At 37.9% G+C, this 27,038-nt stretch overlaps 1 protein-coding gene across 4 annotated transcripts in view; it reads left to right on the top strand.

Annotated features, from left to right (window-relative positions):
- The window catches only part of ctnna2 (catenin (cadherin-associated protein), alpha 2), a 550,144-nt gene that overhangs the window by 500,046 nt on the left and 23,060 nt on the right, over positions 1–27,038 (top strand). For all 4 annotated transcript variants that reach the window (XM_036583115.1, XM_036583114.1, XM_036583112.1 and 1 more), the window contains 3 exons: positions 11,709–11,801; positions 15,068–15,224; positions 17,496–17,696. In XM_036583115.1, coding sequence (XP_036439008.1) covers positions 11,709–11,801; positions 15,068–15,224; positions 17,496–17,696 — 451 coding nt within the window. The remainder of the gene's footprint in view (positions 1–11,708; positions 11,802–15,067; positions 15,225–17,495; positions 17,697–27,038) is intronic.

Here is a 27,038-nt window from a genome sequence, read left to right as displayed (position 1 = left end):
TATGTAAAATGTAAATTAACGGCTGCTCTGTGGAAAGACAGGCTGATATGAGTAATGCTGACTTTTGGACACGTTCTAAGTGCCAAATTTGAACAACATTGGACTTCAGACCATGTTTTTAAATTGAAAGAGTTTAATCTGTTTTTTCCTTAGGTCATTTAAAACTATACAAGCTTCAGTGTTCTGTTATGATTTAACTTCCTTTTGTTTTTTTTTCTGTTTTGGAATTCGTGTCTAAAAGAAATGAACTTAACCAATAAGTCACTGTTTTGAAAATGCAGCTACTCTCATTGTGGATGCAGCAATCAATATTCAATTTACTGCAAATCTAAGACAGTAGGGCGAAATGCAAATACAACTGAGTGGAAAAGATCTTTGGACTAGTGCTAAAAGAGGCCTTAATTGTATGTTAATTGTACAGTATGTATGCATGCATTTTTTTTCTGCAGATCAGTCTTGGGCCTTTTGCTTTAAGCATTTATGACGGGCTTCACTTGTGTCAGAAGATATGTTACATCTCCCAACCTTAGTGTTGTTGTTGCTCCTTAAGCCAGCACTGGCAATAAATACTGGTGATTTGCCTAAAGAAGAGGCAACATAAACAGCATGGCTTTGGACCCGGTTTTCTCTTTTCATTTGTTTGGCTGGCTTTGACTCACTTTAGCTTGTGCTTTGTTTATTGGCCGCTTGATTGGGAGGCACTTAATTATACCACACTCCAAACTGCAGGTTTCCCAGGCAGTAAGCTTCTTGGCAGAGGAACTAGGTGGAGGAAAGTGGCAGAGACGCTCCCTGACTTCTTAAGCAAGTCCCTATGACTTGTATGATTAAGACTCAAGACTCCAAAGGCTAGAGATTCTGTGCTTGTGTGGAGTGAGGCCCAGATGTATGAATGAAAGAAGGTGTAGCATAAAATGGGCCTTGATGCAGCCACAGTATGCAGTCTGAAATGAATGTACACTCTACTAAGGCTGAATCTAATCAAGCTGTTCATAGGACTGATTACTAATTATGCAGGTTTTAAAAGCACAGTGAAATGGTAGAAATGTCAGGACAAAAAAAACAGTGTTCAGTGATGGAGAGATAGAGGTGTTAAACAACGTTCTTTCTCACAAAAATACTATTCAGGGTGCAATTCTAATCTGGCTTACATTTAGGTAAACAATAACACACATTGCAAATGCGTATTGTACTGTTTACAGTAAGTCTGCAAACTCCAAGACAAAATGTTTTCTTTATCTTTGCTATAGAAAGGAAGATATCTGCCTAACAGTATATTTGTATAGAATTATACTGTTATATCAAAATCTACGTAAGGGGAATGTTCTGACGCCCACATCATAATAACTATTTTTCAACATTGAGATTGAGAAATTGTTCATTTTAGAGAAACTCATAGACTCTGATTTCTGTACAATGGTGGTGATAAGAACCAAGGTCACACTGTGTAAATATAGCCATTTTATGTACTATTCAAAACCACCAAGTCAACCTATGCATGTCTTCTGAGTTTTTATATATAATGTTAATAATAGTAAAATAGCAATAAATAAAAATGTTTTCTTTGGGGACTATTTTGCCTCACAACACCATGCATGTTAAAATAAATTTTAGGCAAAATGTTTATAATATAAACTATTATGAAATAGTGTCTTAGACATTACGCAATGTATTTGTAATCATTTCATGTAATTACTCATCAGATGTCTGGTTCCTATCACCACCACTGTGAACAATTCTGAGTCGGTAAGTTTCTCTAAAACAGAGCATTTCACATCAAACTACTCTGAATGACTTGGTTGTCAATTCAAGCATTTAAGCAGTTATTTATTTTTAAACCAGTGGAATTCACCTTTAGGGCAGCCATGATCTTATCCCCAACCTTCAAGTTACAACAGTCAGTCAGAGCACATTTTTGTGACCCTGACCCTGATCTTACCACAATTAGCAATTATCAGGACTAGCTCTTCTAAAGTGTCTAGGGTGACTAGACCAGTCTGGTTTACCCAGTACAGCCCAAGTTTCATGAAACATGAGAATATGAAACGTGAATGAGTTCCGGTTCTAAATGCTTACAGGAGTTACTTTATTAGGTCAAACTAATGCTAAAACAACATCAGAACATTGTTCTCTTAGCACAGGTACTGCTGTATCTACTCAGTATTCTAGAGCATTCTTTAAAGCACATAACTATGTTTTGCCATAACTTAATGTTCCAGTGTCAACACAGGCACGGCTGTGTGTACTAAATATTCTAGAGCATTCTTAAATGTAAAAACATCCTGATTTTGAGCATTTACAGCAACTTAATGTATTAGGTGATGTAACAGCGTGTATTCTGTACCTTGTTACAGTTGTGATATCATGTTTCAAGTGAACTATTACAAAATTGCTGCAACATGATATTGACCTGACCTTACACAGAGAAGCCAAAGAGTAAAGCCAGCAGTATACTTCAGACAAAACTGACATTCAGAAGCAAAATGGCATATTTCTGGCCAAAACGACATTGTGGTTTGAGTGTGGTGCAGTGTGTGCTACTTGTTGAACAGAGCTCCTGACCACCACTTTGTTTGTCCTGAGACCTTCCCCTATTGTGATTGGTTCACTGCACAGAGTGGGCTTCTAATAGTGCTAAGACAGACACTAAATTCTTTTAAAGTATACTTACTACAGCATGTTTGGCAGTAGTTAGATTTCATGTAGTTCTTTTATGATTTATTCCTGGCATAAAAATGATTTCAGTGAAGAGCACCATAAAGCATTTCCATTTCTAAATGTAAACAGAAAGAGTATTCAAGCTTACTGCTATCATTGCAAAAAAGCTTTTTTTTGTAACACACAGAAAGAAATTGGACATCACAGTGACCATCTGAAGACTGCAAAACAGTACAAATGGCTAGAAGCGGGAAGCAACCGTTAATTAATAGATTTTTGTACTAGATACACACTTGAATATAACAGATCCAGAATGGTTCATGGTTTGGACATAAGGTTCTAGGAAAAACCTTGATGTTATGTGAAAACTACATTATATGAAGAACTACATTATATGAAGAATCTCCCAATCTCATTTACAAAAACTAGTCTTTAAAGAATCATCAATTAAAAGCTTCTTTAGGGAACAGAAAGTGGTTCTTCTATTTTATCGCTCCAGAGAACACTTTTTGGCGCCTTATTGTTTTTTAAGTGTAAGTAATAGGGTGTCTTGGTTTCAACACAGTGTGCCAGACACAAATCTTGTCACTCCAAAAGAGACTCTTCACTGTCTCAACACAGCAGTGAGAGGAGAAGAGGTGGTCTGAAGGAGCAGAGGAGAGGTAGACTCAGACGCAAGTCCTCAGGGCTATAAACAGCCAGGTTTGAGAGCAGAACCCGGTGACCCAGCTTAGCATGCTAGTCACCAGTCTTAGCAAGCCATACCACTCTTTCACTCTCTTTCTCTCTCAAGGGAGGCTGAGGACAGGTAGACTCTAATAATAACACCAGTCCAGCAAGGGGATGTAGGGTCGCACGGCCATGACAAATCCCAAGCACTGAATCAATTCCACTCTCCTCTACACTTGACTGAAGTGTCTATTCTAAGAAAGTGCGAAAGACTAATGCACTGCTGCTTAATGTCAAATGGGCAGATGGGCGGTGATAGGGGAGCAATGTGCAGCCATAGTCTGGCTTTTAAGAGGTGAGTGAACATCTGTGGCATAGTCTTGAACCCCCTTCATTATATTGTGGAAAAGCTTGTTCTGTATTGAGGTGTTTAAGGTTTCCTACAGTATTTTCACTTAGATACCTAAAACATGATGAAACATCAGCAACATTCTGTGATTAAAATTGCTTAAACCTGCTATATTCCCAATAGCACTTACACATTGAAACAACTTATTTTACACTTTATTTGTTTCTTACTTACAGCTCATTGAAACAAGCTGAGAAATTCTGTCCAAAATGAAAATTCTAAAGTTTCAATTAATAACACATTAGTACAAGAAGGGATATTTTACTGTGATTTGAATTTGATAAAGAGCTATGGCACATAGGGACTTGTTTAATGGGCACAGACAACATCCTTTACATTTTTGCTTTACTTTTTAAGTTTTTGTCATTTTAAACCCTGAAACAAACTCAAAACTGTCAATACAGCATGTAAAATTAAATTTAATGTAACTCATTGTGAAAATTATGTAGTTCACTTTGTTAATATCGGATTATAATTGATATAATATAGTGGATAATATCATTGTTCTCTGTGTAGCAGACTGGGGTTCAATTCCATGGCTAGGCAAGCTCACTACACTGTACCGATAATCCCTGCACCAGACTCTTAACGCTACAGTTGTCTTTCTCTGTAACGTATCAAATAGTACCAAATACCATTATATATAAAATATTATTTAATGTAAATTAAATGCATAGCAAAATGACAGTAACAACTTCTAACGGTTAAAACTGACATGGAATAAAAGGGCCCACAGGTGTTTATTTAGGGTTTCAAAACCTCAGTAAGAAACTTCTAGAAAGTACCAAAATCATTCCAGAAAAGTTCAGAAATGTTTCCTCTCTTCTGTCTCATTTCTACTGTCTGCTCTGTCCTCCTTTGGGATGTACTAAACAGCAATGCTTTATTTAATGCTCTGTCAAAAAGCTTTTAAAATAACGTTTACTGAAGGTTCTTGACTTAGATGTTCAGTTCTACAAAAAAAACCTTTAATTGATATAAAACATTGGTAGTGAGGGCTACAAGGAGAAGGGTGCTGTGAAAACACCTCCACACAAAGACGACCATGGCGAGAAAAAAAGACAGCACAACAGCAGCTTACTCCATATCGAAAAACTGTATACAGTTGCCACAATTGTGTTTAAACACAATACTTTAGTAAAACACTTTCATAATTGACTCGCTAGCTTGACAATGAATACAGTAATCCAGTTTGCCTTCAGTTTTTGAACAAAAATGCATGGTTCAACTGAGGGACCTCCAGAACAGGCAGGAATTACACTTTATTGCTACTGTGAAAAGGGGTTAAGAACCATGCATTGAAAAGATCTTTAGTAAACCAAGTGATTTTTTCTATGGCAGCACTCCAAAGGAATCTTTCTGGCACCTTTATTTATAAGAGTATGCTGCTCTCAGAATAAACCTATAAATCTGATTAGATGTATGCCACCCTCCCTGTTTACAGCAGAGGCCTTTTGGATTTGTACATGTGGGACCGCACAGTGGGGATTTGTAGGGAACCGCTTGCATGGATGCGCTTAGCGGCATGTGTCTGCACCTCCCCGGTGGGCTGCTCTCCTCCGTCCTGGACGTGCTGACAGGCTGATTTATTTAAGCTCGGTCTAGGGCCAGCATAGGGAATAGACGAAACCAGTCAGGCAAACATCTTAGCCTCTTTCTTTCCCCAGACTCTACTTCCGAGAGTTCCTGCAGTGGAAGCAGAATGTCTATGCAAGTACTGATGACATCCATTAGCCACTTAGGCCCATTTAGCTTTCCTGTTGAACAGCAGCTACAGTTGGACCCTGCAATGTTCTTTGACCAAAACAAAAGCTCAGAAGTATATTTCTGAGTTTGAGAAAATGGCTGATAAATTGAGGAAGGTTCATTGGAAGGTTCAGTGTGTACAGTACTTGCCTTAAGAAATGTGAGTTATTTTGAGAACACCCAGAGAAAGGACATACTTTGATAAGTAGTAAATAAAGGAAAATTCAAAACCTCCAAGTGTTAATTTTTATAAAATACCTCTCCAATCTTTAGCCATCACCAGTTCCCCCAAGAATCTCCCCTGTCATATACCACAAATCTTGCAATCTTGCAGACACATGAAGCCAGTTAGCATGTCTTTTTGAAAAGTGGTGATCCTCATAACATCACTGGCCAGCTGGACACACTTGGAGAAATTGCTAACTGACAAAAGTGTGACAGTGTAAAAGGTGAAAGTTGTTGTGAGTGTACGTTTGAACTTGCTTAATCAGCTTTACCTTTCTGGCCAAACTCCTCGTGACAGTTAAAATTAGCGTTGTCACATATCAGGGAATTTGTCAGTAGAAGCCTGCCAGCTAGGATTCAAAAAGTCTGTAAGGCAGAGTAAAAGTGCTTTTGATTAAACTTCCTCATTGATGAATAACTGAAACCTGGCATGGTTTTTATATAGTTATATCATTGTGAGCATGGTGATCGTATATGCTGTACATTTTAGCAAGGCCACTATCATTCTTCACAACTGTCTTTTTGATTGACAACCAGATTATTTATTCTGTACTCTCCATAGCACAAGGAACTATATTTCACTAAAAAGCAGAGAAATATGCCTTCTTTAATATTTGCAGCAATAACAAATAACCTTAAATGAAATTTAAACGTAAAAGTCTTTAAAAAGCTAAGTAAAATGCTTTGTGTTCTGCAGCTGTGAGTGCAGTGTACTGGTGCAGACTCTTTAGTGGACACGGTTACCATCTTGAACAGGTTTCTACCACTTTGCAGTGTGAACATGCTTTCTTTTAGAGCCCTGTTGATGATTAGAAAGATGGCTAAAAAGCTTTCCTGATACATTCTCTACATTAGCACTCTACATTAGAATGTGAGCTCAAATGAAAAGCTTGTGAAAGGCCAAAAACAAATCACATCACAGTGTGGAGTTTGCTCTCTCCCTCTTTCATTTTTTCTCTCTCTCTCCAGTCTAGATCTCAGCCTTACTTGCAACATTTAACATCTCTGGGCAGAAACTCATGAATATTAGCCTGGCAGTGAGGCCAGCGTCTTCTTTGGACAGTAAAGAAAATGCATGCAACAGAGGAGCGCTTCTTTAGATAATTGCAATTACTTGTTTTGGCTGGACGCTGCTACTTTGGCCCGTGCCCAGTGCAGACTATCGAGCGCTGGAATACTGGGCAGCCCTGGCTCTGTTCCAGCATGCGTGCAGGTGGATGGCATTCAGGCTGGAGGATAGAGAGGAGAGCAGGGCTGAATTTAGCATCAGGGAGAGTCCAACCACTTTCCCCCAAGAAAACCACACAAGGGGTGTCATTACCTGCAAATGGTGCACCACTCCAGAAAATCTGCCTGTGAGAAATTTCCATCTGAACAGATGGCCCCGCACTTATCCTCATCTGGTGGACAAAGGGCTTTACCATTAATTGATATAGTTTCTTTACCCTTAGCCTTTTACCCTTTAGCCGTATTTTTTGGTTATTTCTCTTAAAGTCAAACTGAAATCAAAATTATAAGGTTCATCTAGTTCAGGTTGCTCATATTAAGCATGGTTTATTACAAAAGTGACTTTTGTCCACCTCTTGTCAGGAGTAACCTTCAAATTTAATAACAATAATTTAGTAATAACTTAAAAATAACTCACTAACCTAAAAATAGCCTAATTACCACTCTGTTGGTTGAAGAAGTGGAAGTATGCAACCAAATACTTATCTGAGTGAAAGTCACAAAGTACCTCCATTTAATTATATAAAAGTAAAAAAGTATATTTTTTAGGAAATAAATTGAAGGGTTTCTCTGGTGGGGTGAGAGGCAGTGTTGTTGTGGACAGCAACTTATCGACAGTATTTCTTGCACAAAGACAAATTAGCATAGCTATGAGCAGTTTCATTTTACAGTTATAAGAATTTAGTTGCATGTTTTAAGCTCTGAAAACTCTTTACACAGTTTGATTGTGTATCATATAATTACTGAATAATAATGCTTAGGATGGAGTTGGGAAGGTAAAATAATTAAATGCATGAGAACATGACTAATTGGCAAGTGAAGAAGAGGAAAATCGCCTGGCCTTTTAGATTAGTGACGTACTTTGGAGGTCAAATGTAAGGATGGAAATATGCTTTTCTCTTGGAAATGTAATTGAGTAAAATTACAGTTTCAGTATTGCTTGAGTAAATTACAGATCTTATTTAAAATAATACATATTAAAATTAGTAAGTCTAAAATAATAAATACAATCACAAAGTTTCCACCCCTGCTCAAAGACGCTCCATAATGTCATGTTTTACTCGGAAATACATCATGTTACGGAAGGAAAGCATGTTACGCTTGATGTTGACTTTTAGGTTTTTTTACTCAGTATCAATTCTTTAGTAGCTATGAGGAATCTAATATGCAAGCTATGTAGTGAGAGAGAAGAATCGAAACTTTAGGAGAATCGAATTTAAGGAGTTAACAGCCTATAATCTGTTAGTTTTGTCTATCATTTTTTCAATGCCTAGTGTTTTCAGACATAACGGCTAAATGTAGTATTTTTTATGTTTAAGCCTTTATTGTTAATGATTTTTAACAATATAGCTATCTTTTGTAGAGAAGAATAAGGTTGCAGAGCAAAATAAAACTTCTCCATTATGGCTGGCCTGATGTCATGTTGTTTTTATTAAAATGTAAAATATTATCTGTATATTTGTTCACTTGTTATTCAGATTTAATGTAAATAAATAAATAAATAAACAAACATTCAAACAGATTCTTCAGGCATGACTAGTAAAATGTTATATGTGCAGACCACCAGCTCATGTGTTGCCTTTTGCATGTACACACACACACACATATGCTTGTGCGTCTTCTCCCTGCCGCAATCACACACTCTTTCTCATGTCCCCTTTCTTCCTCTTTCACTCTGACAGACAGACAAGACTTGTGCACACCCCCCCCCTCTTTCTTACACACAGACACACACACACACACTTAAGACCAGACAATCCATCAAGCCGTTCAAAGCTGTCAGGAGTAAAAAGGCAGAAGAGGGCCGTAAGCAGGGATCCTCTAATGCAGATTCGATTTACCTCCATTCACCTCTCAAACGGGTGACACACAAACAGCAAAAGACGCCCGCCGATATGCCTCTGCTTCAGTGGCATCTGCCAACAGGCATGTGTCAGTTTACCCCATCACCACCCCCCTCCACTTAGCAGTGATCCCATTCGTTCCTGTCAAAAAAAAGGAAAGAAGAACAGTTGCTTGTAATTCCACTTCCGTATTGTTAGCAAACAGGATTGACATGCTTATTAGAGACTTTTTTATACTGCTGCCTGTCATGTTGACAAATTCTAAATAAACTTTGAGAACAGTTTGCTGCTGTGCGCCGCTGGATGTCATGAGAGTGGATGATGTGGATGATTGAATGGCATGAGAAAGGGGAGGTTGCTTTACCTTCAAATAGTTGGTAGTGTGAGTAAGAGTCACTTTAACATTAAATAGGCTGTGTTTTCCTTCAAGAAGCTTTCCCATGAAGTAAATTGCTTTCTCGCGCTCTTTCTCTTTCTTAGTGCTTCTTTACTTAGTGTTTTTCTGATCATTAACCCACCTAGAATAACACTTACTTACATATTAGTTTTATTCAACAATTGGTTTCAAAAACTGTTGGGTCGCCAACACATTCAAAAAATAATTCTAATAGCCTGACTTCACAAGTTTTAAATAGACCTCTGATGTCAGGTATCACTCTATAGTTGGCATCTTTCCCATTTAAAAAAAGCAGGTCTAAACAGAACATCTCAAAATGCCTAATATTGTGATCAGCTCTCAAAGCAGATGATTTGGCAAGAGAGTATTGTAAATACACAATTACAGAACAGTATTTACTGTTTAACTTTTCCCCAGAAATACTTGAAATATTAAATAAAACACCTAAAACATCTTTTTGGTACTTTTTTGTTTATAGAATTTAAATCTATAGTACAGTATATAATGTTTAGTATTATATATGAAATAATACTAAATATTAAAATGACAAGTGATTCCAAACTTTTGAACAGTCTTATTTCTCTCTCTTGTACACACCAGGCTGAGTGCTAATCTCAGAAAGGAGGGTCTCTGTCACTGGTCTGGTGTAAATTAGGCGGTGAGGCGTTGTGTTTTAGCTGGGCCATCTGCTACTTTAATTACACAATGAGACGCTGCCTGTGCATCGATACGTGGCACTAATGGCTCAGCCACACACTGCCACTCCTGTAATGAACCTTTGCCCAGTCCAGATATTTAGCCCTAACGAGGATGACTCCCCTGCAACACCGCCGCACAGCCAGCCAATCAGCACTGACTAACTCAACGGCCTCCAATTAGCCGCCCGCTGACATTTCAGGGTAATTGTGTTTTCGCGACTTCCGACTTAAATTATTCAGAGCAGAATGTAGCCCCGCTTTCACCTGTACGACATGCCTGCAACGAGGGGAAGAGACAGGGACAGGGCCCACTAATATTCTCCATGTCGCTCAGTGCATATATAAATTAGAGTGGAATCATTGTTTTCAGTGACATGAAACCAAATTTGGTTGCAGATAAATATTTAAAATGAACACTGCTTCAACTCTGTTACGTAACAGTGACACAACCATACCATATATATGTTACGGCAGATATTATATGCTGTCATGAGCTGTCTTGATAGATTATATCTAGAAATATAACAGTGTCATCTTACCATTATTGTTAAATGTCTTGACAGATGTCATAATCCTTGATGTCATGATGCTTAATTAGAGTATGCTTAGCAAAAAAGTGTGTCATAAGCTGTCACGGCAACATGTGCCATGATGAGTTCATGGCATGGTTATGCCAGTGTTATTTAGCTGGGTTAAATTAAAGTGTTACCATGATTTTAATATAATGCTAGTACTCTATACCTTCTTAGATATAGTATACATAACTTGTAGGAAGCTGTAAAACATTTAAGCCGTTTTCATATTTTATTTTTGTATATTTGTTTAGGTCAGCTTGCATGTGCCTAGGGTTTTGGGTTTCTTGTAATTGTGTTGTCCCTAGAATGAGGAACAGAGCTAGAATGAGTGAGAAATTAAGTCCTGATGAATACAAGGAAACTGAAATAAATATTGAATACAGCAACTATGAACACCATTTGGTGTGTAGTTTATAATAACTTATCGCTGAGAAAAAAAACAGCAGTGGTCAAGAAGTGAGAAGCGGTTATTGCAGACAATACAAAAAACATGTAATTTGATATTAGTTACCTTTTACTCATAATTCACTGGAACAATTGCAGATTTTTTTTCTGAAAGTGCAGATTCTGACATTTCAGTTGTTACCACATTTGTGTAGAAGAGGAGATATTGTATTATGATTTCAATCTTAAGTTATTGTTGTGTGTGCAATGCTCTGCAGAAAGAAAAAAAAATCCGATTTATGTTATTTTTTTTCACATCATGCCGAAAGTGCTAAATCAAACATATGCCATGAAAGTAAATCAAAAGTAAATGTAACTGACATTAATGAACATTTAATTATGTATGTAATTATGCAGTTATACCTCAAAGAGTATAGCAAGACAAAAGTAATAGGAAAACAGGAAAGTGAGTGTGTGAGTGAGTGTGGGCGTGTTGGGGGTCTAAAATCATCTTTTTCACACCATGAAATAACAAATAGCAATCTAACACTCGAACGGGCCCTAACCCTCTGTACATATTTTGCCCTGACATTGCCTTCTCAAGTCAGCCATGAAATCCCCCACCAGCGCTGATAGCTGAAGACATGAATGGCAGAGGGGGAGAGGATTCATGTGTGTGTGTGTGTGTGTGTGTGAGTGAGTGTGTGGACGGTGTGTGATTCAGCAGGTTTATTTGCTCGTGTCCAAATGCCAGGATTTGCACAAGCACAAGCCGAGACTGCCTCGTTGTTCGTGTAAGGTCAGGCAGGATTTGAACCAGCCTGATGAGCCAATATCTCACCAATATCTCTCGCTCTCTCTTTCTCTCCCGCCCAGGTGGCCAATCTCGCCTGCTCTATCTCCAACAATGAAGAAGGAGTGAAGCTGGTGCGCATGGCTGCGACACAGATAGACAGCCTGTGTCCTCAGGTAAAAGCTTCAAAGCATTATTCCCCCTCTCCACTTTCCTTTTCTTCTGATATCAGATCAGTTACATCTGGCTGTTACACCTGGACTAGAGATGGGACGGTTTGTGGTTTTAGTAATGTACCATGGTATCAAGCCCAATGATGATCATGCCATTTCATATTTATTAATTCTGATAAGAATGTATAATGCATAATTTCAGTGTGGTAGTACAGTACACATTTCAATAATATCAATATAATGTATATTAGTGATTTTAAATATTTTCAGTAATTTTTACAATTACCATAACAATAACAACACAAGTTGTGTGTGGTTTGGTCATTATAGTTTTATTCCTATATTTTATTCCTTGTCAGTGGTCTTAAGATTTGAACACGAAAAGTAGCTGGACATAAGCCTCTTTTCCTCCAAATTATAAATATTTGTCCAGGCCTTTACTAGCTTTACTGTTTTCTCCCTGTAATCAGTCAATAAAGCAACACACAATTATTTGGAAATCAGTAGGAGCAGAATAGAAGCAAGTTATTTATAACCTTTTCACCTTCCCTTCCCTTCATTTCTTAAAAGTAGTTCTTCTGTTGTTATAATATCAGGCTTGTTACAATAGAAGAACCCTTTGTTGGTGCTATATAGAACACGTTTTGAAAAGGTTCCATATAGAAACTTCTACAGCACATTCTCCATCAATCTGAAGAACCCTTTAATCATGCAAGTGGCTCTTTAAATGTCCATGGTTCTAAATAAAAGCGCTTTCTTTAATAAGGACCCTTAAAGAACCATAATTGTTAAGTGTGCAGTTCTACATAATTCTCTGCATACTTTGTTAGCCCCCTTTCAGTCTGTTCTTCAAAGGTCAGGACCCCCACCGGACCACCACAGAGCAGGTATTATTTGGGTGGTGGATCATTCTCAGCACTGCAGTGACCCTGACGTGGTGGTGGTGTGTTAGTGTGTGTTGTGCTGGTACGAGTGGATCAGATGCAGCAGTGCTCCTGGAGTTTTAAACACTGTGTCCACTCACTGTCCACTCTATTAGACACAGGACGCTGCCCACATGACGCTGTTGGTTGGATATTTTTGGTTGGTGGACTATTCTCAGGCCAGAAGTGACACTGAGGTATTTAAAAACTCCAGCAGCACTGCTGTGTCTGATCCACTCAGACCAGCGCAGCACACACTAACACACCACCACCACATCAGTGTCACTGCAGTTCTGTGAATGATCCACCGTTCAGTAAGTAACTGCTCTGTGGTGGAACATTGTGAAAGGGGGCTAACAAAGTATGCAGAGTAACAGATGGACTAGAGTCTGTAATTGTAGAACTACAAAGTGCACCTACATGCTAAGTGGTGCTGATAAAATAGACAATGATTGTAGATACAAGGAGATGTACTTAAAATCACTGGTTATTGTATATCAATATTTCACAGTGTTGTAAGGAAATGACTAATAATGTCCAAACTGTATTGATGGTATTTGACAAAATAAGGACTTGTTTGGTTCACATTACTAAACATAAAGGTTTCAGAGTGGTTTTGAGGGACGATGCCATAGAACTACTATTTTTTGTTCCCTAAAGCAGTGGTTCTCAAACCAGTCCTCAGTGTCTCCAGCAAGTCCATTGCTTTGCTGTATACCTATGTGCTCTGAATAGGGATTAAGTAAAAATGCGCACCGCCTGGGGGTCCCTGAAGACCGGTTTGAAAACCACTGCCCTAATAAGCCTTATATCTGATGAGCTGCAAAAGCTTTGAGGAAAAATATATGATGCAGAACATGTACATTATAGAGGTTTTTTTAATGGGGTGTGTTCATGTTCAAGCAGCAGGCCAGGACACCTATAGAGATTCGCTTCTTTTATAAAAATGAAAAAAGCCTGGTCAGGTCTGCCCACAGAAAAGTGTGGATAAGGTCCTGCTCCCTCTCAGCAATAAAGAGCAAGACAGATGGTAAAATGGAGGACAAGAAAGAAGATGCTTTTGACAATGTTTCACCAAAAAAACTGGAATGAAAGGAAGGCCAAGGAAAATTTTCTGATGTAACATATCTTCAACCACCTCAACACCTGTCAGAAACACAAAAAGCATTCTTAGACATTAGACCTGTATTGTAAATAGACAAAGTTGCCACAGGTGAATAATACAGGTGGCTCCAAGCTTGCTTTTAGTTTTGTTGTTTTGGACAAAGCATTTTCGTAGTGTTTAAAAGCAGACTTCATACCAAGAAGCTATTTTTCAGGGGTTTTTAAAGAGAAATGGCAGAAGAACACATTGTGAAATGCTGCTTGTAGAGTGTGGGCTGAAGTCTCCTGTTGAGAACAAATGTACATGGCTGGATATGCTTCAGAACTTCTTGTTTTTTGCCATTTTTATTCATTTTTGATTCATAGCCATCAATTCCACTCTCTACTGTATGTAGCAAGGTGAATTTAATAGAAGACAGTTTGAATTTATTACAGAGTGATTGTACAAACAGCAGTGAAGGATGTCCAGGGATGCTAATTTGGCTGATGGTAATTTAATGTGTGTTGCCTCTGTTAATAAACAAATAAAGTAACCAAATAAAGCATTTAGTGACCATTGTTTCCTCTGTCATTAATGAGGGGATTAGATACAGACATTAGGATGTACCTGAAAAGAAAGACGCTTGCTTCCTAGTGTTAGTTTTGTTTTGTAGTATTCGTTTTTGGCAGAAATAATTTTCATAATCTATTGTCAAAAGTAAAAATGTGCTCAATTCAGATCCCCCGCATCCTTTGTCATTTTATCAACAAGTAAACCAGCAAGAGCTCTCACCTGCTGGACATTTTCAGACATAAGACATTTTTCATAAGCAGTTTTTTTTTAATATAAATGAACTAATCAATCACAACAGCACTACTTCAAAATGTCTAGAGAACATAAATATTGCTGTATTTACAAGTATAATGTGTTCATTATATGTATATATTTAAAATATATATATATATAAATTATAATTGGAGATGTGTATTGATACTACTTCAGCCCTATGATACCACTGATACCATTGCACTGAAAACATAATGCATTGAATTTACTTGGATTCAATTCACACTTTAAATGTGTGAATAACCTATCAATACAGTTTTGTCGTTCATTATTTTTTGCGATAGCTGTATTGAGGTAACATACTGTATTTGCTCATTTCAGTGTAGATGATATAACTTGAAAATTCTGTCTCAGACGTCAAGCAAAAGTTTTCACATTGTTTATGGTCACCTTGACCTGTTATCACGTCTGTACAGGTGATCAACGCTGCCCTGACGCTGGCCGCGCGCCCCCAGAGCAAAGTGGCCCAGGATAACATGGACGTGTTCAAAGACCAGTGGGAGAAGCAGGTGCGCATTCTGACCGAGGCCGTGGACGACATCACTTCCGTCGATGACTTCCTGTCTGTTTCAGGTAAACTGAAACATCTCTTACAAGTTGCACTTATTGCCTGTGACAACATGTTACAGTTATTATTATTAAATATTTGTCACTATGCTCATTCAAACAAGCAGAAAAAATCTGTTACAAGTGCAGACTCTAGACTTTGGATGCACACACCTTTCGTTGGTATGTAGAAGAGGAAACATTTTATTATGATTCCAGTTTAATGATAAGTTACCGTTGTGTGTCTGAAAACACAAAACATCATTTACATTTTTTGGGATGTCATGTTTTTTGTCAATGTTGTTTGACATTGAAACAAATGAAAGGAGTTTTTATGGTTGAAAATTGCACTTGCAGTTCACAGTGCTGAATATAGGTACTTTTTCACAGTGCTGAATATAAATACTTTTTCATTTATTATTCTCATTTATTTATTTATTAGTATTTTGTTCTCATGAGTTTATTAAGTGCTGCATTAGCAGTAATGATCATCATTTTGGAGATAAATGTGGGGAGGACCCCAAAATGGCTTTAATCCAGTTTAAGATAAACATGCTGTCTACATGACCACTTGAATAATCTGGTAACTAGCTAAATCAGATAATGTAATATTTAGTTGTATTATTAGTGTTTGTATAAACGCACCTAATCAAACGTGATGTGTTTTAGTTTGGTTCAAAATGTGCTGATTGTAAATATAGTAATACACTGGAGCGTTTGCGCCGAGCATCACCTCCGTACTGAATCACATGACATATTTACAGTATTCGCCATAATAATTATTATGTTAATCTAAAGTTTTCTACTTCTTATTTATAAGAAACTCCTTGTAGCTCCACCCTGCAGGTGTGCAGACTGTAATCCATCTGTTGATGCACAGTTTGTAGCCCTTCATCAATGGTCAGTTTCTGACCACAGAGCTGCCACTCTAAGCCTACTATTTCAGTGTCACTGATGTACTGAGAATGGCCACCATCCAAATAATATTTGGTCAGCAGTGGCCCAGAGCTCACACAGACCCACAGTGAATGGAGTCTGAACACAGAGTAATGTAACACATATAAAATATTGAGTGAATAGGTGACTAATAGATAAAAAGTTACACATTTAGGCATAGTTTGCTTATTTTATTGCAAGCATAAAAGCGACCATTACGCACAAAGACTCAAAATATTTCATAATGAAGTTTTTTCTTCATCTTTAGCTATGAAGTTTAAATTTTCCTCTGTTTATTTGTTTTTGCTTTGTGCAAAGTGTCCCATTTTGTCTTAAAATATTCAGAAGGCCTGTCTTGCATCAACTCTGTTGATTAAATCAAACCTAATTAAAAGACGCGTTTCAGGCTATATGCAGTCGAAATGTTTGCAGCCGCACACAACAATGGCTGGCAAAATGAGCTCCTTTTAAGTGATGGCTCCAGCTTCCATTGCTAATGAGCGCCATGCAAAAGCCTCTTTGTGATGTGGGCTCGCAGGGCTTAATGAGGTCGGCTCTTGTGTGCATCTTTAAAGAGGCTGCGTTTTTCACCTACAGATCCACTTGCTTTACCGTCTCAAATCTCTCCGCTCCTGGGGACGCATCTGTTTCTCCATGAGCTCTAATCATCAGCAACCACGTCTGCTTCAGCTCTGCTTTTCTTTTCTTTTTTCCCTCTTTCTCTCTCCCTCTTTTTCACTCTTTTTTTTATCTTTTTTTCATCTTTCCTTTCTCTCCTTCAGCCTCTTTTTCTCTTTGTCTCTCTCTTTCTCCCTCACTCTTTTCTTTCTCCCTCTTCCTCTCTTTTATTTTTTCTTTCTCTCTTTCTCTTCTGTTTTTTCCTTTTCTTTCTCTCGTTCTCTTTCCCTTTTTCATTTTTTTCTGTTGTTCTCCTTCACTCAGTTGTATCCTTTTCTTTGTCTTTTTTTCTTTCTTCCTCAGTCTTATTCTCTTTTCCTCTTCTCCTTCTCTCTCTTTCACCCTCTCACTCTTTCCTCTTTCTTCTCTCTTTCGCTCTGTCTTTTCCTCTTTCTCTCTTTCCCTTTATGTTCTTTTTCTTTCTTGCTTTGAATCTATCCCTTCTATTTTTTGTTTTTTTTTAGTTTTTCTCTATGTATCTCTCTCTCTTTATATGTCTTACTTCTCTTTCAATCTCTTTCTCTTTTTCTCTTTTTTCTATTTCCTTCTTTTTCACTTTGTCTCACCTTCTCTCTGTTGTTCTTCTCAATATAGTTCCGGGTGCTTTCTCTGTGTGGCAATAATGCTGAATTTGTAAATATGCCTCTCTCTCCCCCTTGTTCTTTCTCTATCTCTCTCTCATAGAGAATCATATCCTGGAGGATGTGAATAAGTGTGTGATTGCACTGCAGGAGGGTGATGTGGACACTCTGGACAGGACGGCGGGGGCTATTCGAGGCCGAGCGGCACGTGTGGTTCACATCATTAACGCTGAGATGGAGAACTATGAGCCAGGCGTTTACACTGAGCGTGTGCTGGAGTCCATCAAACTGCTCTCTGAAACCGGTGAGACGAACACCCTGACCAAAACAGATATGGCTATGTCGCACACTCTGCCCTCTTCACTATGTAGCGTCTGACATTTCTTAGTGCTTACTGAAAACATAGTGGAGAACATCCAGATTCAGAGTAATATTCCAGACTTTCTCTGTTTGACCATCTCTCTCTCTCTCTCTCTCTCTCTCTCTCTCTCTCACCATCTCTGTTGTACCCTTGTCCTGCTTATGTGAGTAATGGTTTTTTACTGAGCTGATTAGTTCGCTCAGGTCTGTTAGAGCAGGTAAACAGTAAAATGTGCAGGGCAGGATGTTGTACTGCATTTTTGTGAGTAGCTTTAGGGCTGGTGTAGGCTGGTGTAGAGGTAAGTTGTGAGATAATGCTTTTCTCAGTTGCAGAGATGGTGCTCACTGAATACCAAACACTCCTGTGGAATCTGATCCATAGCAAAAGAAAAATGGGGCATGAAATCAGCAGGCCTGTAGTGAAATATTGTGAAATTATGCAGCAGAATAGTAGAAGAAAGTATGGTGTACTACACTCAGAGCACAAGCTCATGTTCAATTCATTGCAATAAATAACATTATCATTCATCACCCCCTCCCATACAAACACACACTATTCATCTTGACCCTGAACAGAGAGAGAGATATTGAGAGAAGAGAGAGGTAGAAAGAAAAAGCGAGAGATACAGAGAGATAGTGAGAAACATGGTGAGGGAAAGATACAAATGGTGACAGAAATATGTATAAACAGAGAAAGATGTATCTCTATTTCTAAAGCTATATAGTATATTCTCTCTATATTACGTGCTGCTTAAAACGTTTGTGAACGCTTTATCATTTTGTGAATCAGATCTCCATTTAACTCATAACAATAGATATGGAGATAATTAACATTAAAGGTCTGTGTTGAAAAAAGTATCTGCTTTCACAATCTGGTGTGACCCCCTTAGGCAGCAATGACTTCAGCCAAATGGTTCCTATAACTGTTAATTAGCCCTGCACATTGACTTGCAGCAATCTTGGCCCATTCCTTACAGGCCTGCTTCAACTCTCTGATGCTGGTGGGCTTTCTTAAATGCCACACCTTAGGTTCTGCCTCAACATTTCTATTCCAATAGAAATAAATCCAGTAGAATTCTATTCCAATCCATTAAGGTCTGGACTTTCACTAAACCATTCCAAAATGCAACATTTCCTTTGCTTTTGCCATTCTTTATAGACTAACTGGTGTTTTTAAGGTTGTCTTTGTGTAGGACCCATCTTCTGTTGAGGTTCAGTTTGCATACATATGCTCTAACATTCTCCCCAAGAATTTTGGGATTTCATAGCTCCATCAAATGATGGCAAGCTCTCCTGGTGCAGTAGCAGCAAAACAGCTCCAAATCATGATACTGCCACCACTAGGTTTCAAAGTTGGGATGAACCTTTTATGCTGGAATGCAGTGTTCGGTTTTGCCAAACATAACATTTCTCATTTAAGCCATGAGAATTCATTTTTGCCTTATCCATCTATAACATTATTTCAGTAGTTTTATGGCTCATCCAGGTGGTCTTTGGGAAACATTAAACAGGCAGAAACATTGTTTCTGTAGAGAAGTTTTTTCCATGCTGTCATTTAATGTTAAAACATTTAATTTATAAATGGATGAACAATTATGTAATTGTTTGTGTTATTGTTTTGTTGGGTTCTCTTTATCTCTTGTTTTGATATAAATGAAGATCTGGTCACATTTTAGGTCACATTTATGTAGAAATTCCCAAAATTATAACGGTTTCACAATCTTTCATGCAGAATTTCATGTTGTATTGTATATAGTCTCTCATAAATATGTTTATATATATTTCTGTCACCTTTTCTATCTTTCTCTCACCACATTTCTCATTGTGTCTGTATTTATATCTCTCTGTTGCTCTTTCTTTCTGTTTCTCTGGGAGAGATGCGTAGAAAGACAGAGATGGAGATGTAGGGACAGTGAGAGACAGGAAATGTGGTCAAAGAGAGAAAGGGAGAGAGATAGAAAATCAAAGAGGAAAGAGAAGTGGTGAGAGAAGGAAATATGGTGACAGAGAGAGGGAGAGAGAAAGAGATGGTGAAAAAGTGAGATACCTAAAGACAAAGAGAGAAATACATTGAAAGAACAATGCAGAAGGGAGAAAGAGGAATAGAGAGATAACATTTGTTCTCTCCTTTGATGCTCATTGTCCACTCATTTGTTTTTTGTTGTATTTTTGTCTTTTTTCCACTTCAACCACTCACACTGTATTGCCATTTTTGAGGAGACAGTGATTTAGGCAGTTACAGAACCCAGCACTGCCAGCCAAAACACACCACACTCACACACACTTCTGCAGCTAGCGCTTTCAAACCACACACTCCAACGTTAGCTCATACTGATGAGAGAAAAAGAGTAAAGAAAAAAAGAAAAAGCTTTTATGTCAGGCACTGTGGTGTAGCGAACGACGAGGAAAAAAACACTGGAGCTGACAGTTTTGTCTTCTGATGTAGCTGTTGTGTCTAAGCACCGTTCCGCTATTGTTTGAAATCAACAAGTGCGGATTCTGGCTGGAAAATGAGTGTCGCGCTGTTTGACAGCCCGCTTTACAGTAAATCGGAAGCATTAGACAAGGCTGTGCCGTGCAGTCTGTTTGGACACACTGAGTAGAACAAAAAAGCCAAATTAGATGCCTTTGGGTTCACAAAAGTGTTATTATATGCATAATTACAGCTATTCTATGTTTATTACATATGTATTATATGGCTATTATAATGATTAAGCCACTTGTGTTGCTGTAAGCAGTGAAACAGTGTAATTAGTGAAGGAAAGAAGACACAGGTGTTTCCCTATTGTTCTGAAGTGGGTTGGAGTCTATTGAAGGCATGCAGATTAAAAAAAAAACATTTCTCCATCCTACTCATCTTTTATCCCACCTGCTATGGCTGTTCTCTCTCTGTTTCTCTCTCTCAGTAGTTGCAAAAGATACACAGGATTGTTCAATTTTCTTTTTTAATCCATTTATTTGTTTGTTTTTTGCTTCTGTAAGTACAGCAAGGAGTGTGCAATATGAGAACTGCAGGAAACATTTCTCATCACTGAAACAAGTAGACAAGGAAAGCAGTGAGATGAATCTATTTAATATCATTCCAGCTATTCTCTGCTCTTCATAAGTCAGTAAGCAAAATCACAGGCATTTACAGGAAGTCACTTGTATTTTTCAAGCTGGTTACTGCTTTAAAGCGATGGTTTGGCAAAAAAAATGATTTACAAGATTTCCCCTTACAAACATCTAGTCGATTAGCTAAGACAAGTTTGCTTCTATAGAAATGGACCAAAATACATGCAAAATGTAGGTTTCCAGGTGTTGCTTTGGAATGATGCAATTAGCAGGCACGTGCACAGATTAGACCCCGGCGGCCTTCCCTTTTGCCCTCAGACTGTACAAGAGCCCTTCTAAACAGCATGTTTAATAATTATATTTTGAATTTTCTCCACCATTATGTGGGGTAGAGCTTAGGCTCACCCCAGGATTGGAGCTTGTTGGATGTCTCAGGTTGTACGAGCTTCATCACTAAAACGCCGCCTCTGGTATAGTGTCAGCCACCCACAGAAATTTTATTTTAGTCAACTTTGACTTGTCACAGATGCGCACATCACCACAACACTGGAAATCCTGCCAAAAAAGCAATGAAAATATAATTATAATGTGGTCATTTTGAACAGTCATGCATAATCTTAATAGTAAGGGGCGCTAACGCGTTGATGAACAGTTTCTCCATTATTGTAAAAAACACAAGACTCTGTGGAGCTCTTAAATACACAGTCTGCTTAAAGTGAATCATAACTCAATTTACTCAATCTCTTTATAGTCATCAAATAAACAAGTAGATCACATTGCAGCATTAAAAAAACAGGAGATTGCTGGTTTGATTCCCCGCTGTGGTGAGATCAGCATGTAACTGTGTTATTTTGGATGCCTGTAAAGGTATTTGGCAAGTCACATAACATTTGCTTCATCCCAAACATTATTAGATAAAAGTTAGAACTGGATGAAAGTGCCTGCCAAATGCCTCAAATTACATTTCATTCATATTCAGTTTGCTCCTGCTCCCCAAAATGTCTGTGCGCGGGCCTGCTAATTAGTGGGCATAACCTTCCATTACTTGTTAGCAACATATGCCTTGTAGCTCCAGTCCAAAAGTAAAGAGGGAAACTTCAGACACCAAACAGACCTTGGCTGCTTGACTATATTTAGAGTAAGGAGAAAATTGTAAATTAGATTTTTCGGCAATTTATCTCACACAGGTAGACACACTCACACACTCGCATACACACTCACAGGCCATCTTCGGGCACCGTGTCAGATTTTTCTTTGGCTGCTGCGGCTGCCAGGCTGAGCTCCCTCCGTTAATCCATGTCGAAAGGTGCGAGTTTGGAGCTCAACCACACACACACACACACACACAAACACACACACTCATGGGAAACACTTACTGGGAAAAGGAAAAAGAAGAAAATTTACAAATCAAAAAAAGAAGCAGCTTCTCAGAACAAAACACTGACCACCACAGAATCCAGACCTCAACATCTTTTAATGGCCCTTGAGGAGCAGAAAATGTAACCAACTTCTAAGACTAAACTTTGGAGATTTAGAAAATTTTTCTTTGAATTTTTTTTTTTTGAAAATCTAAAACTGAGTCTCCTGAAAAGAATGGAGGATATAATAAAGATAAAGCAGTAGACACATTGAGATAAGAAGCATCTGAACACACCAAAAGATGACTACAACTATCAGGATTTTCTTAACTTTTCTAGTGTTTCTGCACTTCAGTGTAATTGCACTGCCAGTCACTGGTCTTTATCAGTCAGATGGGAAACACACTTTTGTTTATCAAGCTACATTCTAGCTAGTCAGCAAGTTGCTTTACACACAACAACAAATGAACCTCTGGAGCAAGATTTAGCCTCTATATTGTAAACAACATGAGTTTTTGTTGTCTTTAAAACTTATCTTTTGTGATACTTTGTTTCCTGGTAGATGCTGAGCCATTGTTTTCCACTTTGTTTCACACAGATATGTTTTTGTTGTAGCTTTGTTTGACAATGTTCTGCCCTGACACAACACAAAAATATGGTGGTTTGGTGGGTCTGTGGTGGGTTGCTTTACATGTCTGTCAAATGGACCCTTCCTGTCAAAGTAAGTGGTTCTTGGACTGATTTACATGATTCAATTATACACATAATTTCCATCCACATAATTACATCCATACAATGTTGTGTTTTGTCACTAATAGTGTTAATGTAATATATTTTGTTTGTGTGGAAATTATGTGCACATTTGAATCAAGTAAAATCAGTGCATTACTTTTTACAGTGAAGGCAATAGCCAGAAGTAGCCAGGCTATTTTGCTAGCCAAACCTCCTTGAAATGCCAATGAGTTTCTTTGTTTTGGGCGTAAGAGAAAGAGGCAGAGATGATGAAGTGGTGAGAAGACTGCAGTGAAGGAGCTGAAGATCAAACAAAGCAGCAGCTCTGTCTTTGGCTTTGTGTCTGCTGTGCTGGACTAGAGTACCAGTCTGATCTTTCGCACAGAGCGGAAATGGCTTAAAACACACTGAACTCCCTGCTCAGCAAGTTACAGAGCTGGACAAACACACAAGCACACAGCCTTACATATGGAGTGAGGGAGAGTGAGAGAAAAGAATAAAAAAGTGTTCACACTACCTTCGTAGGTGTGAATTTTTACCAGGAATGTTAAAATTAATTTACACATTCATACACCTGAGTTGTCGACAGTGTTTCAGGTGTTAAAACTCGTTTGAGCATTTAACATGTTTGCTCATGAATCCTTTTATCCCAAGGTGTTATAGAGAGGTGTTAGCTAAGCTATAGTACTGTGGGGTGATGAGTGAAGAGTTTTATACAGGACTTTCAGCATCACTCCTCAGACAGCTCCTCAACCAGGCTAGCATTAGTGTAACTCCTACTTCAGTCACCAGGTTGGACGGATTCTAAAGAAATCACAGATTCTATCTTTATTCAGACCAAAATGGACACCAGAGACAAGTTTGTACACTTTCAGTCAGAAAAAAGGAGTCAGACTGAGGTAATATATCTGGATAGCCAGCTGCCTTGCTAACTTTAGCTTTTAGGCAGTAGCCCTCCTCATCTGATGATACATTTGTCCCATTTGAGTAATCCATTCTAATCCAATTGTAATGGAAAGTTTCTACAGTTATACGAAAGTTTCTACATTTATGCATTAAGACATAACATTATCTACTTTCCTTCTGTGTTCATCAGCTAAGGAAAATCTAAACATAATCTTAACAGCCTGTCCACAAAAATCCACCAAAGCAGTTGTAGTTTTTTTTTTAAAAATTCCTCCCACCTTCAAGATACATTAACAGAAGGAGGTTTTCCTAGCATCTAAACTCAAAAAACTCTAAATCTCTTCTGCAGTACTGCTGTAGAAAGTAAGTAGACATGTTTCCAGCAGATGTAGCGATAGTCCTATTTCTTATTTTGACATAAAGCCGTAAGAGCAAAACATTACGTTTTGCTGTTATACTGTTCAGTTTTAAATGTACACATTACAGCCACAGTTATTTTACTTACATTTCAGTTTGTTTTGAAATCATTAGTTAGTCATGATTAGGTATTAGGTTTTACAGTATATAAAAGTATTACAGTGTATAAACTAATAATCTAAGGATCTAAACGTATAGTTATATAGGTCTTAGAATATGTGTAATCCAGACATTCAAATATCTTTCATTGTAAATTGTCTTTAAATATAAACAACCTGAGTGAAACCTGTACCAAATAAAAACATTGCATTCATTATTGCATTGACAATAAAGATTAGTATTGATGCTGATGGAACCAGTCTGTATTTAGGTTAATGTATTTAGGTTAATGTTGAGGATTAGTACCAGGATCAGTAAAGATCCTTTTAAGTATTAATGTTTCTGTGGTCCAGCCTCTGCAGCCCATAGCACATCATCCAACCTCAAATGGCCATACCTGAATTTTGTCTCTTCTTTGTCTAAAGGTCATATCTTCCATGCCAGTAGTTAGTATGCATTTTGTAGAATACCTTAACAAAGAATAAGGAACTTCTGGTTCCTTAAAGAACCTTTCAGTGGATAGATCTATGAAGAATATTTTTTTTAAATAAGATGTGCAAGGACATATTTTAGCTGTAAGGACATTTTTAGCCGGTGTGTTTCTGCTATTTCATCTCTTTATTGTTAATAGCATGATTTTAATGTTGTTGTAATGGTGTAATTTGATATGTTAAGAACATAATTTAACAAAGTCGAATGTGTTACAAACGTGCTGTTTGTGAAAAAAACTCTTGCATATAACAATTACTAAGATCACTCATCTTCATTTTGTTCCACTTGTTTAGAAGCTACCACAGTGCATCCAACAGTAAAGGCAGCACAGATCTTCTTTTATATAGTGATCAAAAACATGGTAGTACACCAAAGCTCCAGTTCCAAAAAATTAGGGATTCTTAAAGTTTAAAGAACCTCCATATAATGTAAAGGTTATAAACCAGTTAAATATTTTTACTAGAACTGTACTTCCAAAAAACATTTAGGAACCTCTATGTTTATAAGTGTTGTGCAGAAGGAAGGTGACCAGCCCAACAGCTGTATCGAAACTCCACTTTACTGATGATTTGTTCACATATCGGTCTGTAATATTTGGCCTGTCCTTGAGGCCTAAAATAGCAACCTGCTGATGGCTTCTTTCTTTTTTTCTCACTTCTTGTCCCACACATCTAGAGTAATCTTCATGCAGGGAAGGGGAATTACCCTGTCGTTAGGGCAGGCGAGATTGAAAATATGACTTACGGTTGACGTTATTGCTCAGTCTGGAAGGCTGCAGTGGTTCTCCAGCTGTCATATGGTTCACCGTGGTGGATAGAGCTAATGCCCGAGTGTGTCCAGACAGAGAGAAAATACCGCCCCATAATCACCAGGCTCTATACAAACAGACACCTTTGGCGGACATGAGCTCATATGACTGATTCTGCAGTTAGCAGCCAGGTTAGAAGTGTTTTCCTGTGTACTGTACATGATGGTGATTTTATCCAAGCTGGGCCAAATGGCAGTCACGCAAGGGCATCCATCACTTTCTCTTTCTCCACTTAAGCAATTGTGCAGAGGTTAAGCTGGTGGGGAGGGAGACGCATGTACCATAACTCAAACAACAAAAACTCAGACCGAAGGTCTGTCATGTTTGCTGAGTCACTAGCTAAGACAGGTATAAATTCATCATCTACAGTCTTCAGTATAAAGGTTCCTAAGTAGTTCTTTACTTGAATGTGAGTTTCCTACATCTTTAATTGGTGTAGAATCTTTACATTTTACATCTTTACATACAAGGTTCTTTAAACTTTAAAAAGATTCCTCACACTCACACATCTCACTGAAGGTTTTAATGGTTCTTCTAAGGTATCACTACAAGACCCTTTTTGGCACCTTCATTTGCAGGAATGCCTTAGTCATATCCTTGGTGTCATATCAAAACTTTCTTTTTTGATCTTTTTATTATTATTTTTTAATAACTTTTGACAGCAAAGGTGGCAATACACTGTTTTATTACTGTACAATGAAGTTAAGTAACATTTTTCCTTCTCCTACAAGTTACTGTAAAGTTAAGTATCAGAGACCTCCCCAATTTTAATTTTCAGTCAACCCTTCTTTAATTGTCAGTCAAAATCAGTCATTAAATACAAGTTATTTATTTCTCAGCATCTCAGTGAAAAAAAATCTTTTCTCAGTAAAGCCTTCACAGCTACACAGCTACACATCCACATCACAGCTACACATCCTTTCAGGCTCATAGTGTTGAGCTGTGTTGAGTCCTTCCAGATTCATAGTGTTGAGCTGTCTTCTCACAGTGGAAGGATGGACAGAAACACCTGTGGATTTTTTTCAGGTCTGAATCAAGAGTGGAGCTTGATTTTCTCCTCTCTCTCAAAGATGAAAGCTTTAAGTTCTGTTTATCTGATGGGGACAGTTTTGGTGGTCTGTCAGGCCTTGCACGGTTGTTAAGAGCCCATTTCCTCTGCATCTTTTAATCAACTCCAGTGTTGGAAACTCCTGTGTTTTCACTTATTTTCCTTTGACTTTCTCCTTCTTTATGCAAGTGGATTATCATATATCTAATCTCAGAAATACATCCTGAAAAATGAAAATGAAATGCATCAAACCTATTGATACTAAATGTAAACTGAATATAAATGTATTTGATTACAGAACTAATTATACAGTGTAACAAATACAGGGAAACAGCAACAGTCACTCCAAGGGTTACAATTTTGATAATAGAA

Source organism: Colossoma macropomum, unplaced genomic scaffold (assembly GCF_904425465.1).
Source record: "Colossoma macropomum unplaced genomic scaffold, Colossoma_macropomum, whole genome shotgun sequence".
Classification (NCBI taxonomy): domain Eukaryota; kingdom Metazoa; phylum Chordata; class Actinopteri; order Characiformes; family Serrasalmidae; genus Colossoma; species Colossoma macropomum.
The sequence above is the reverse complement of the archived record's forward strand: the minus strand, read 5'-3'. Positions and strand labels throughout refer to the sequence as shown.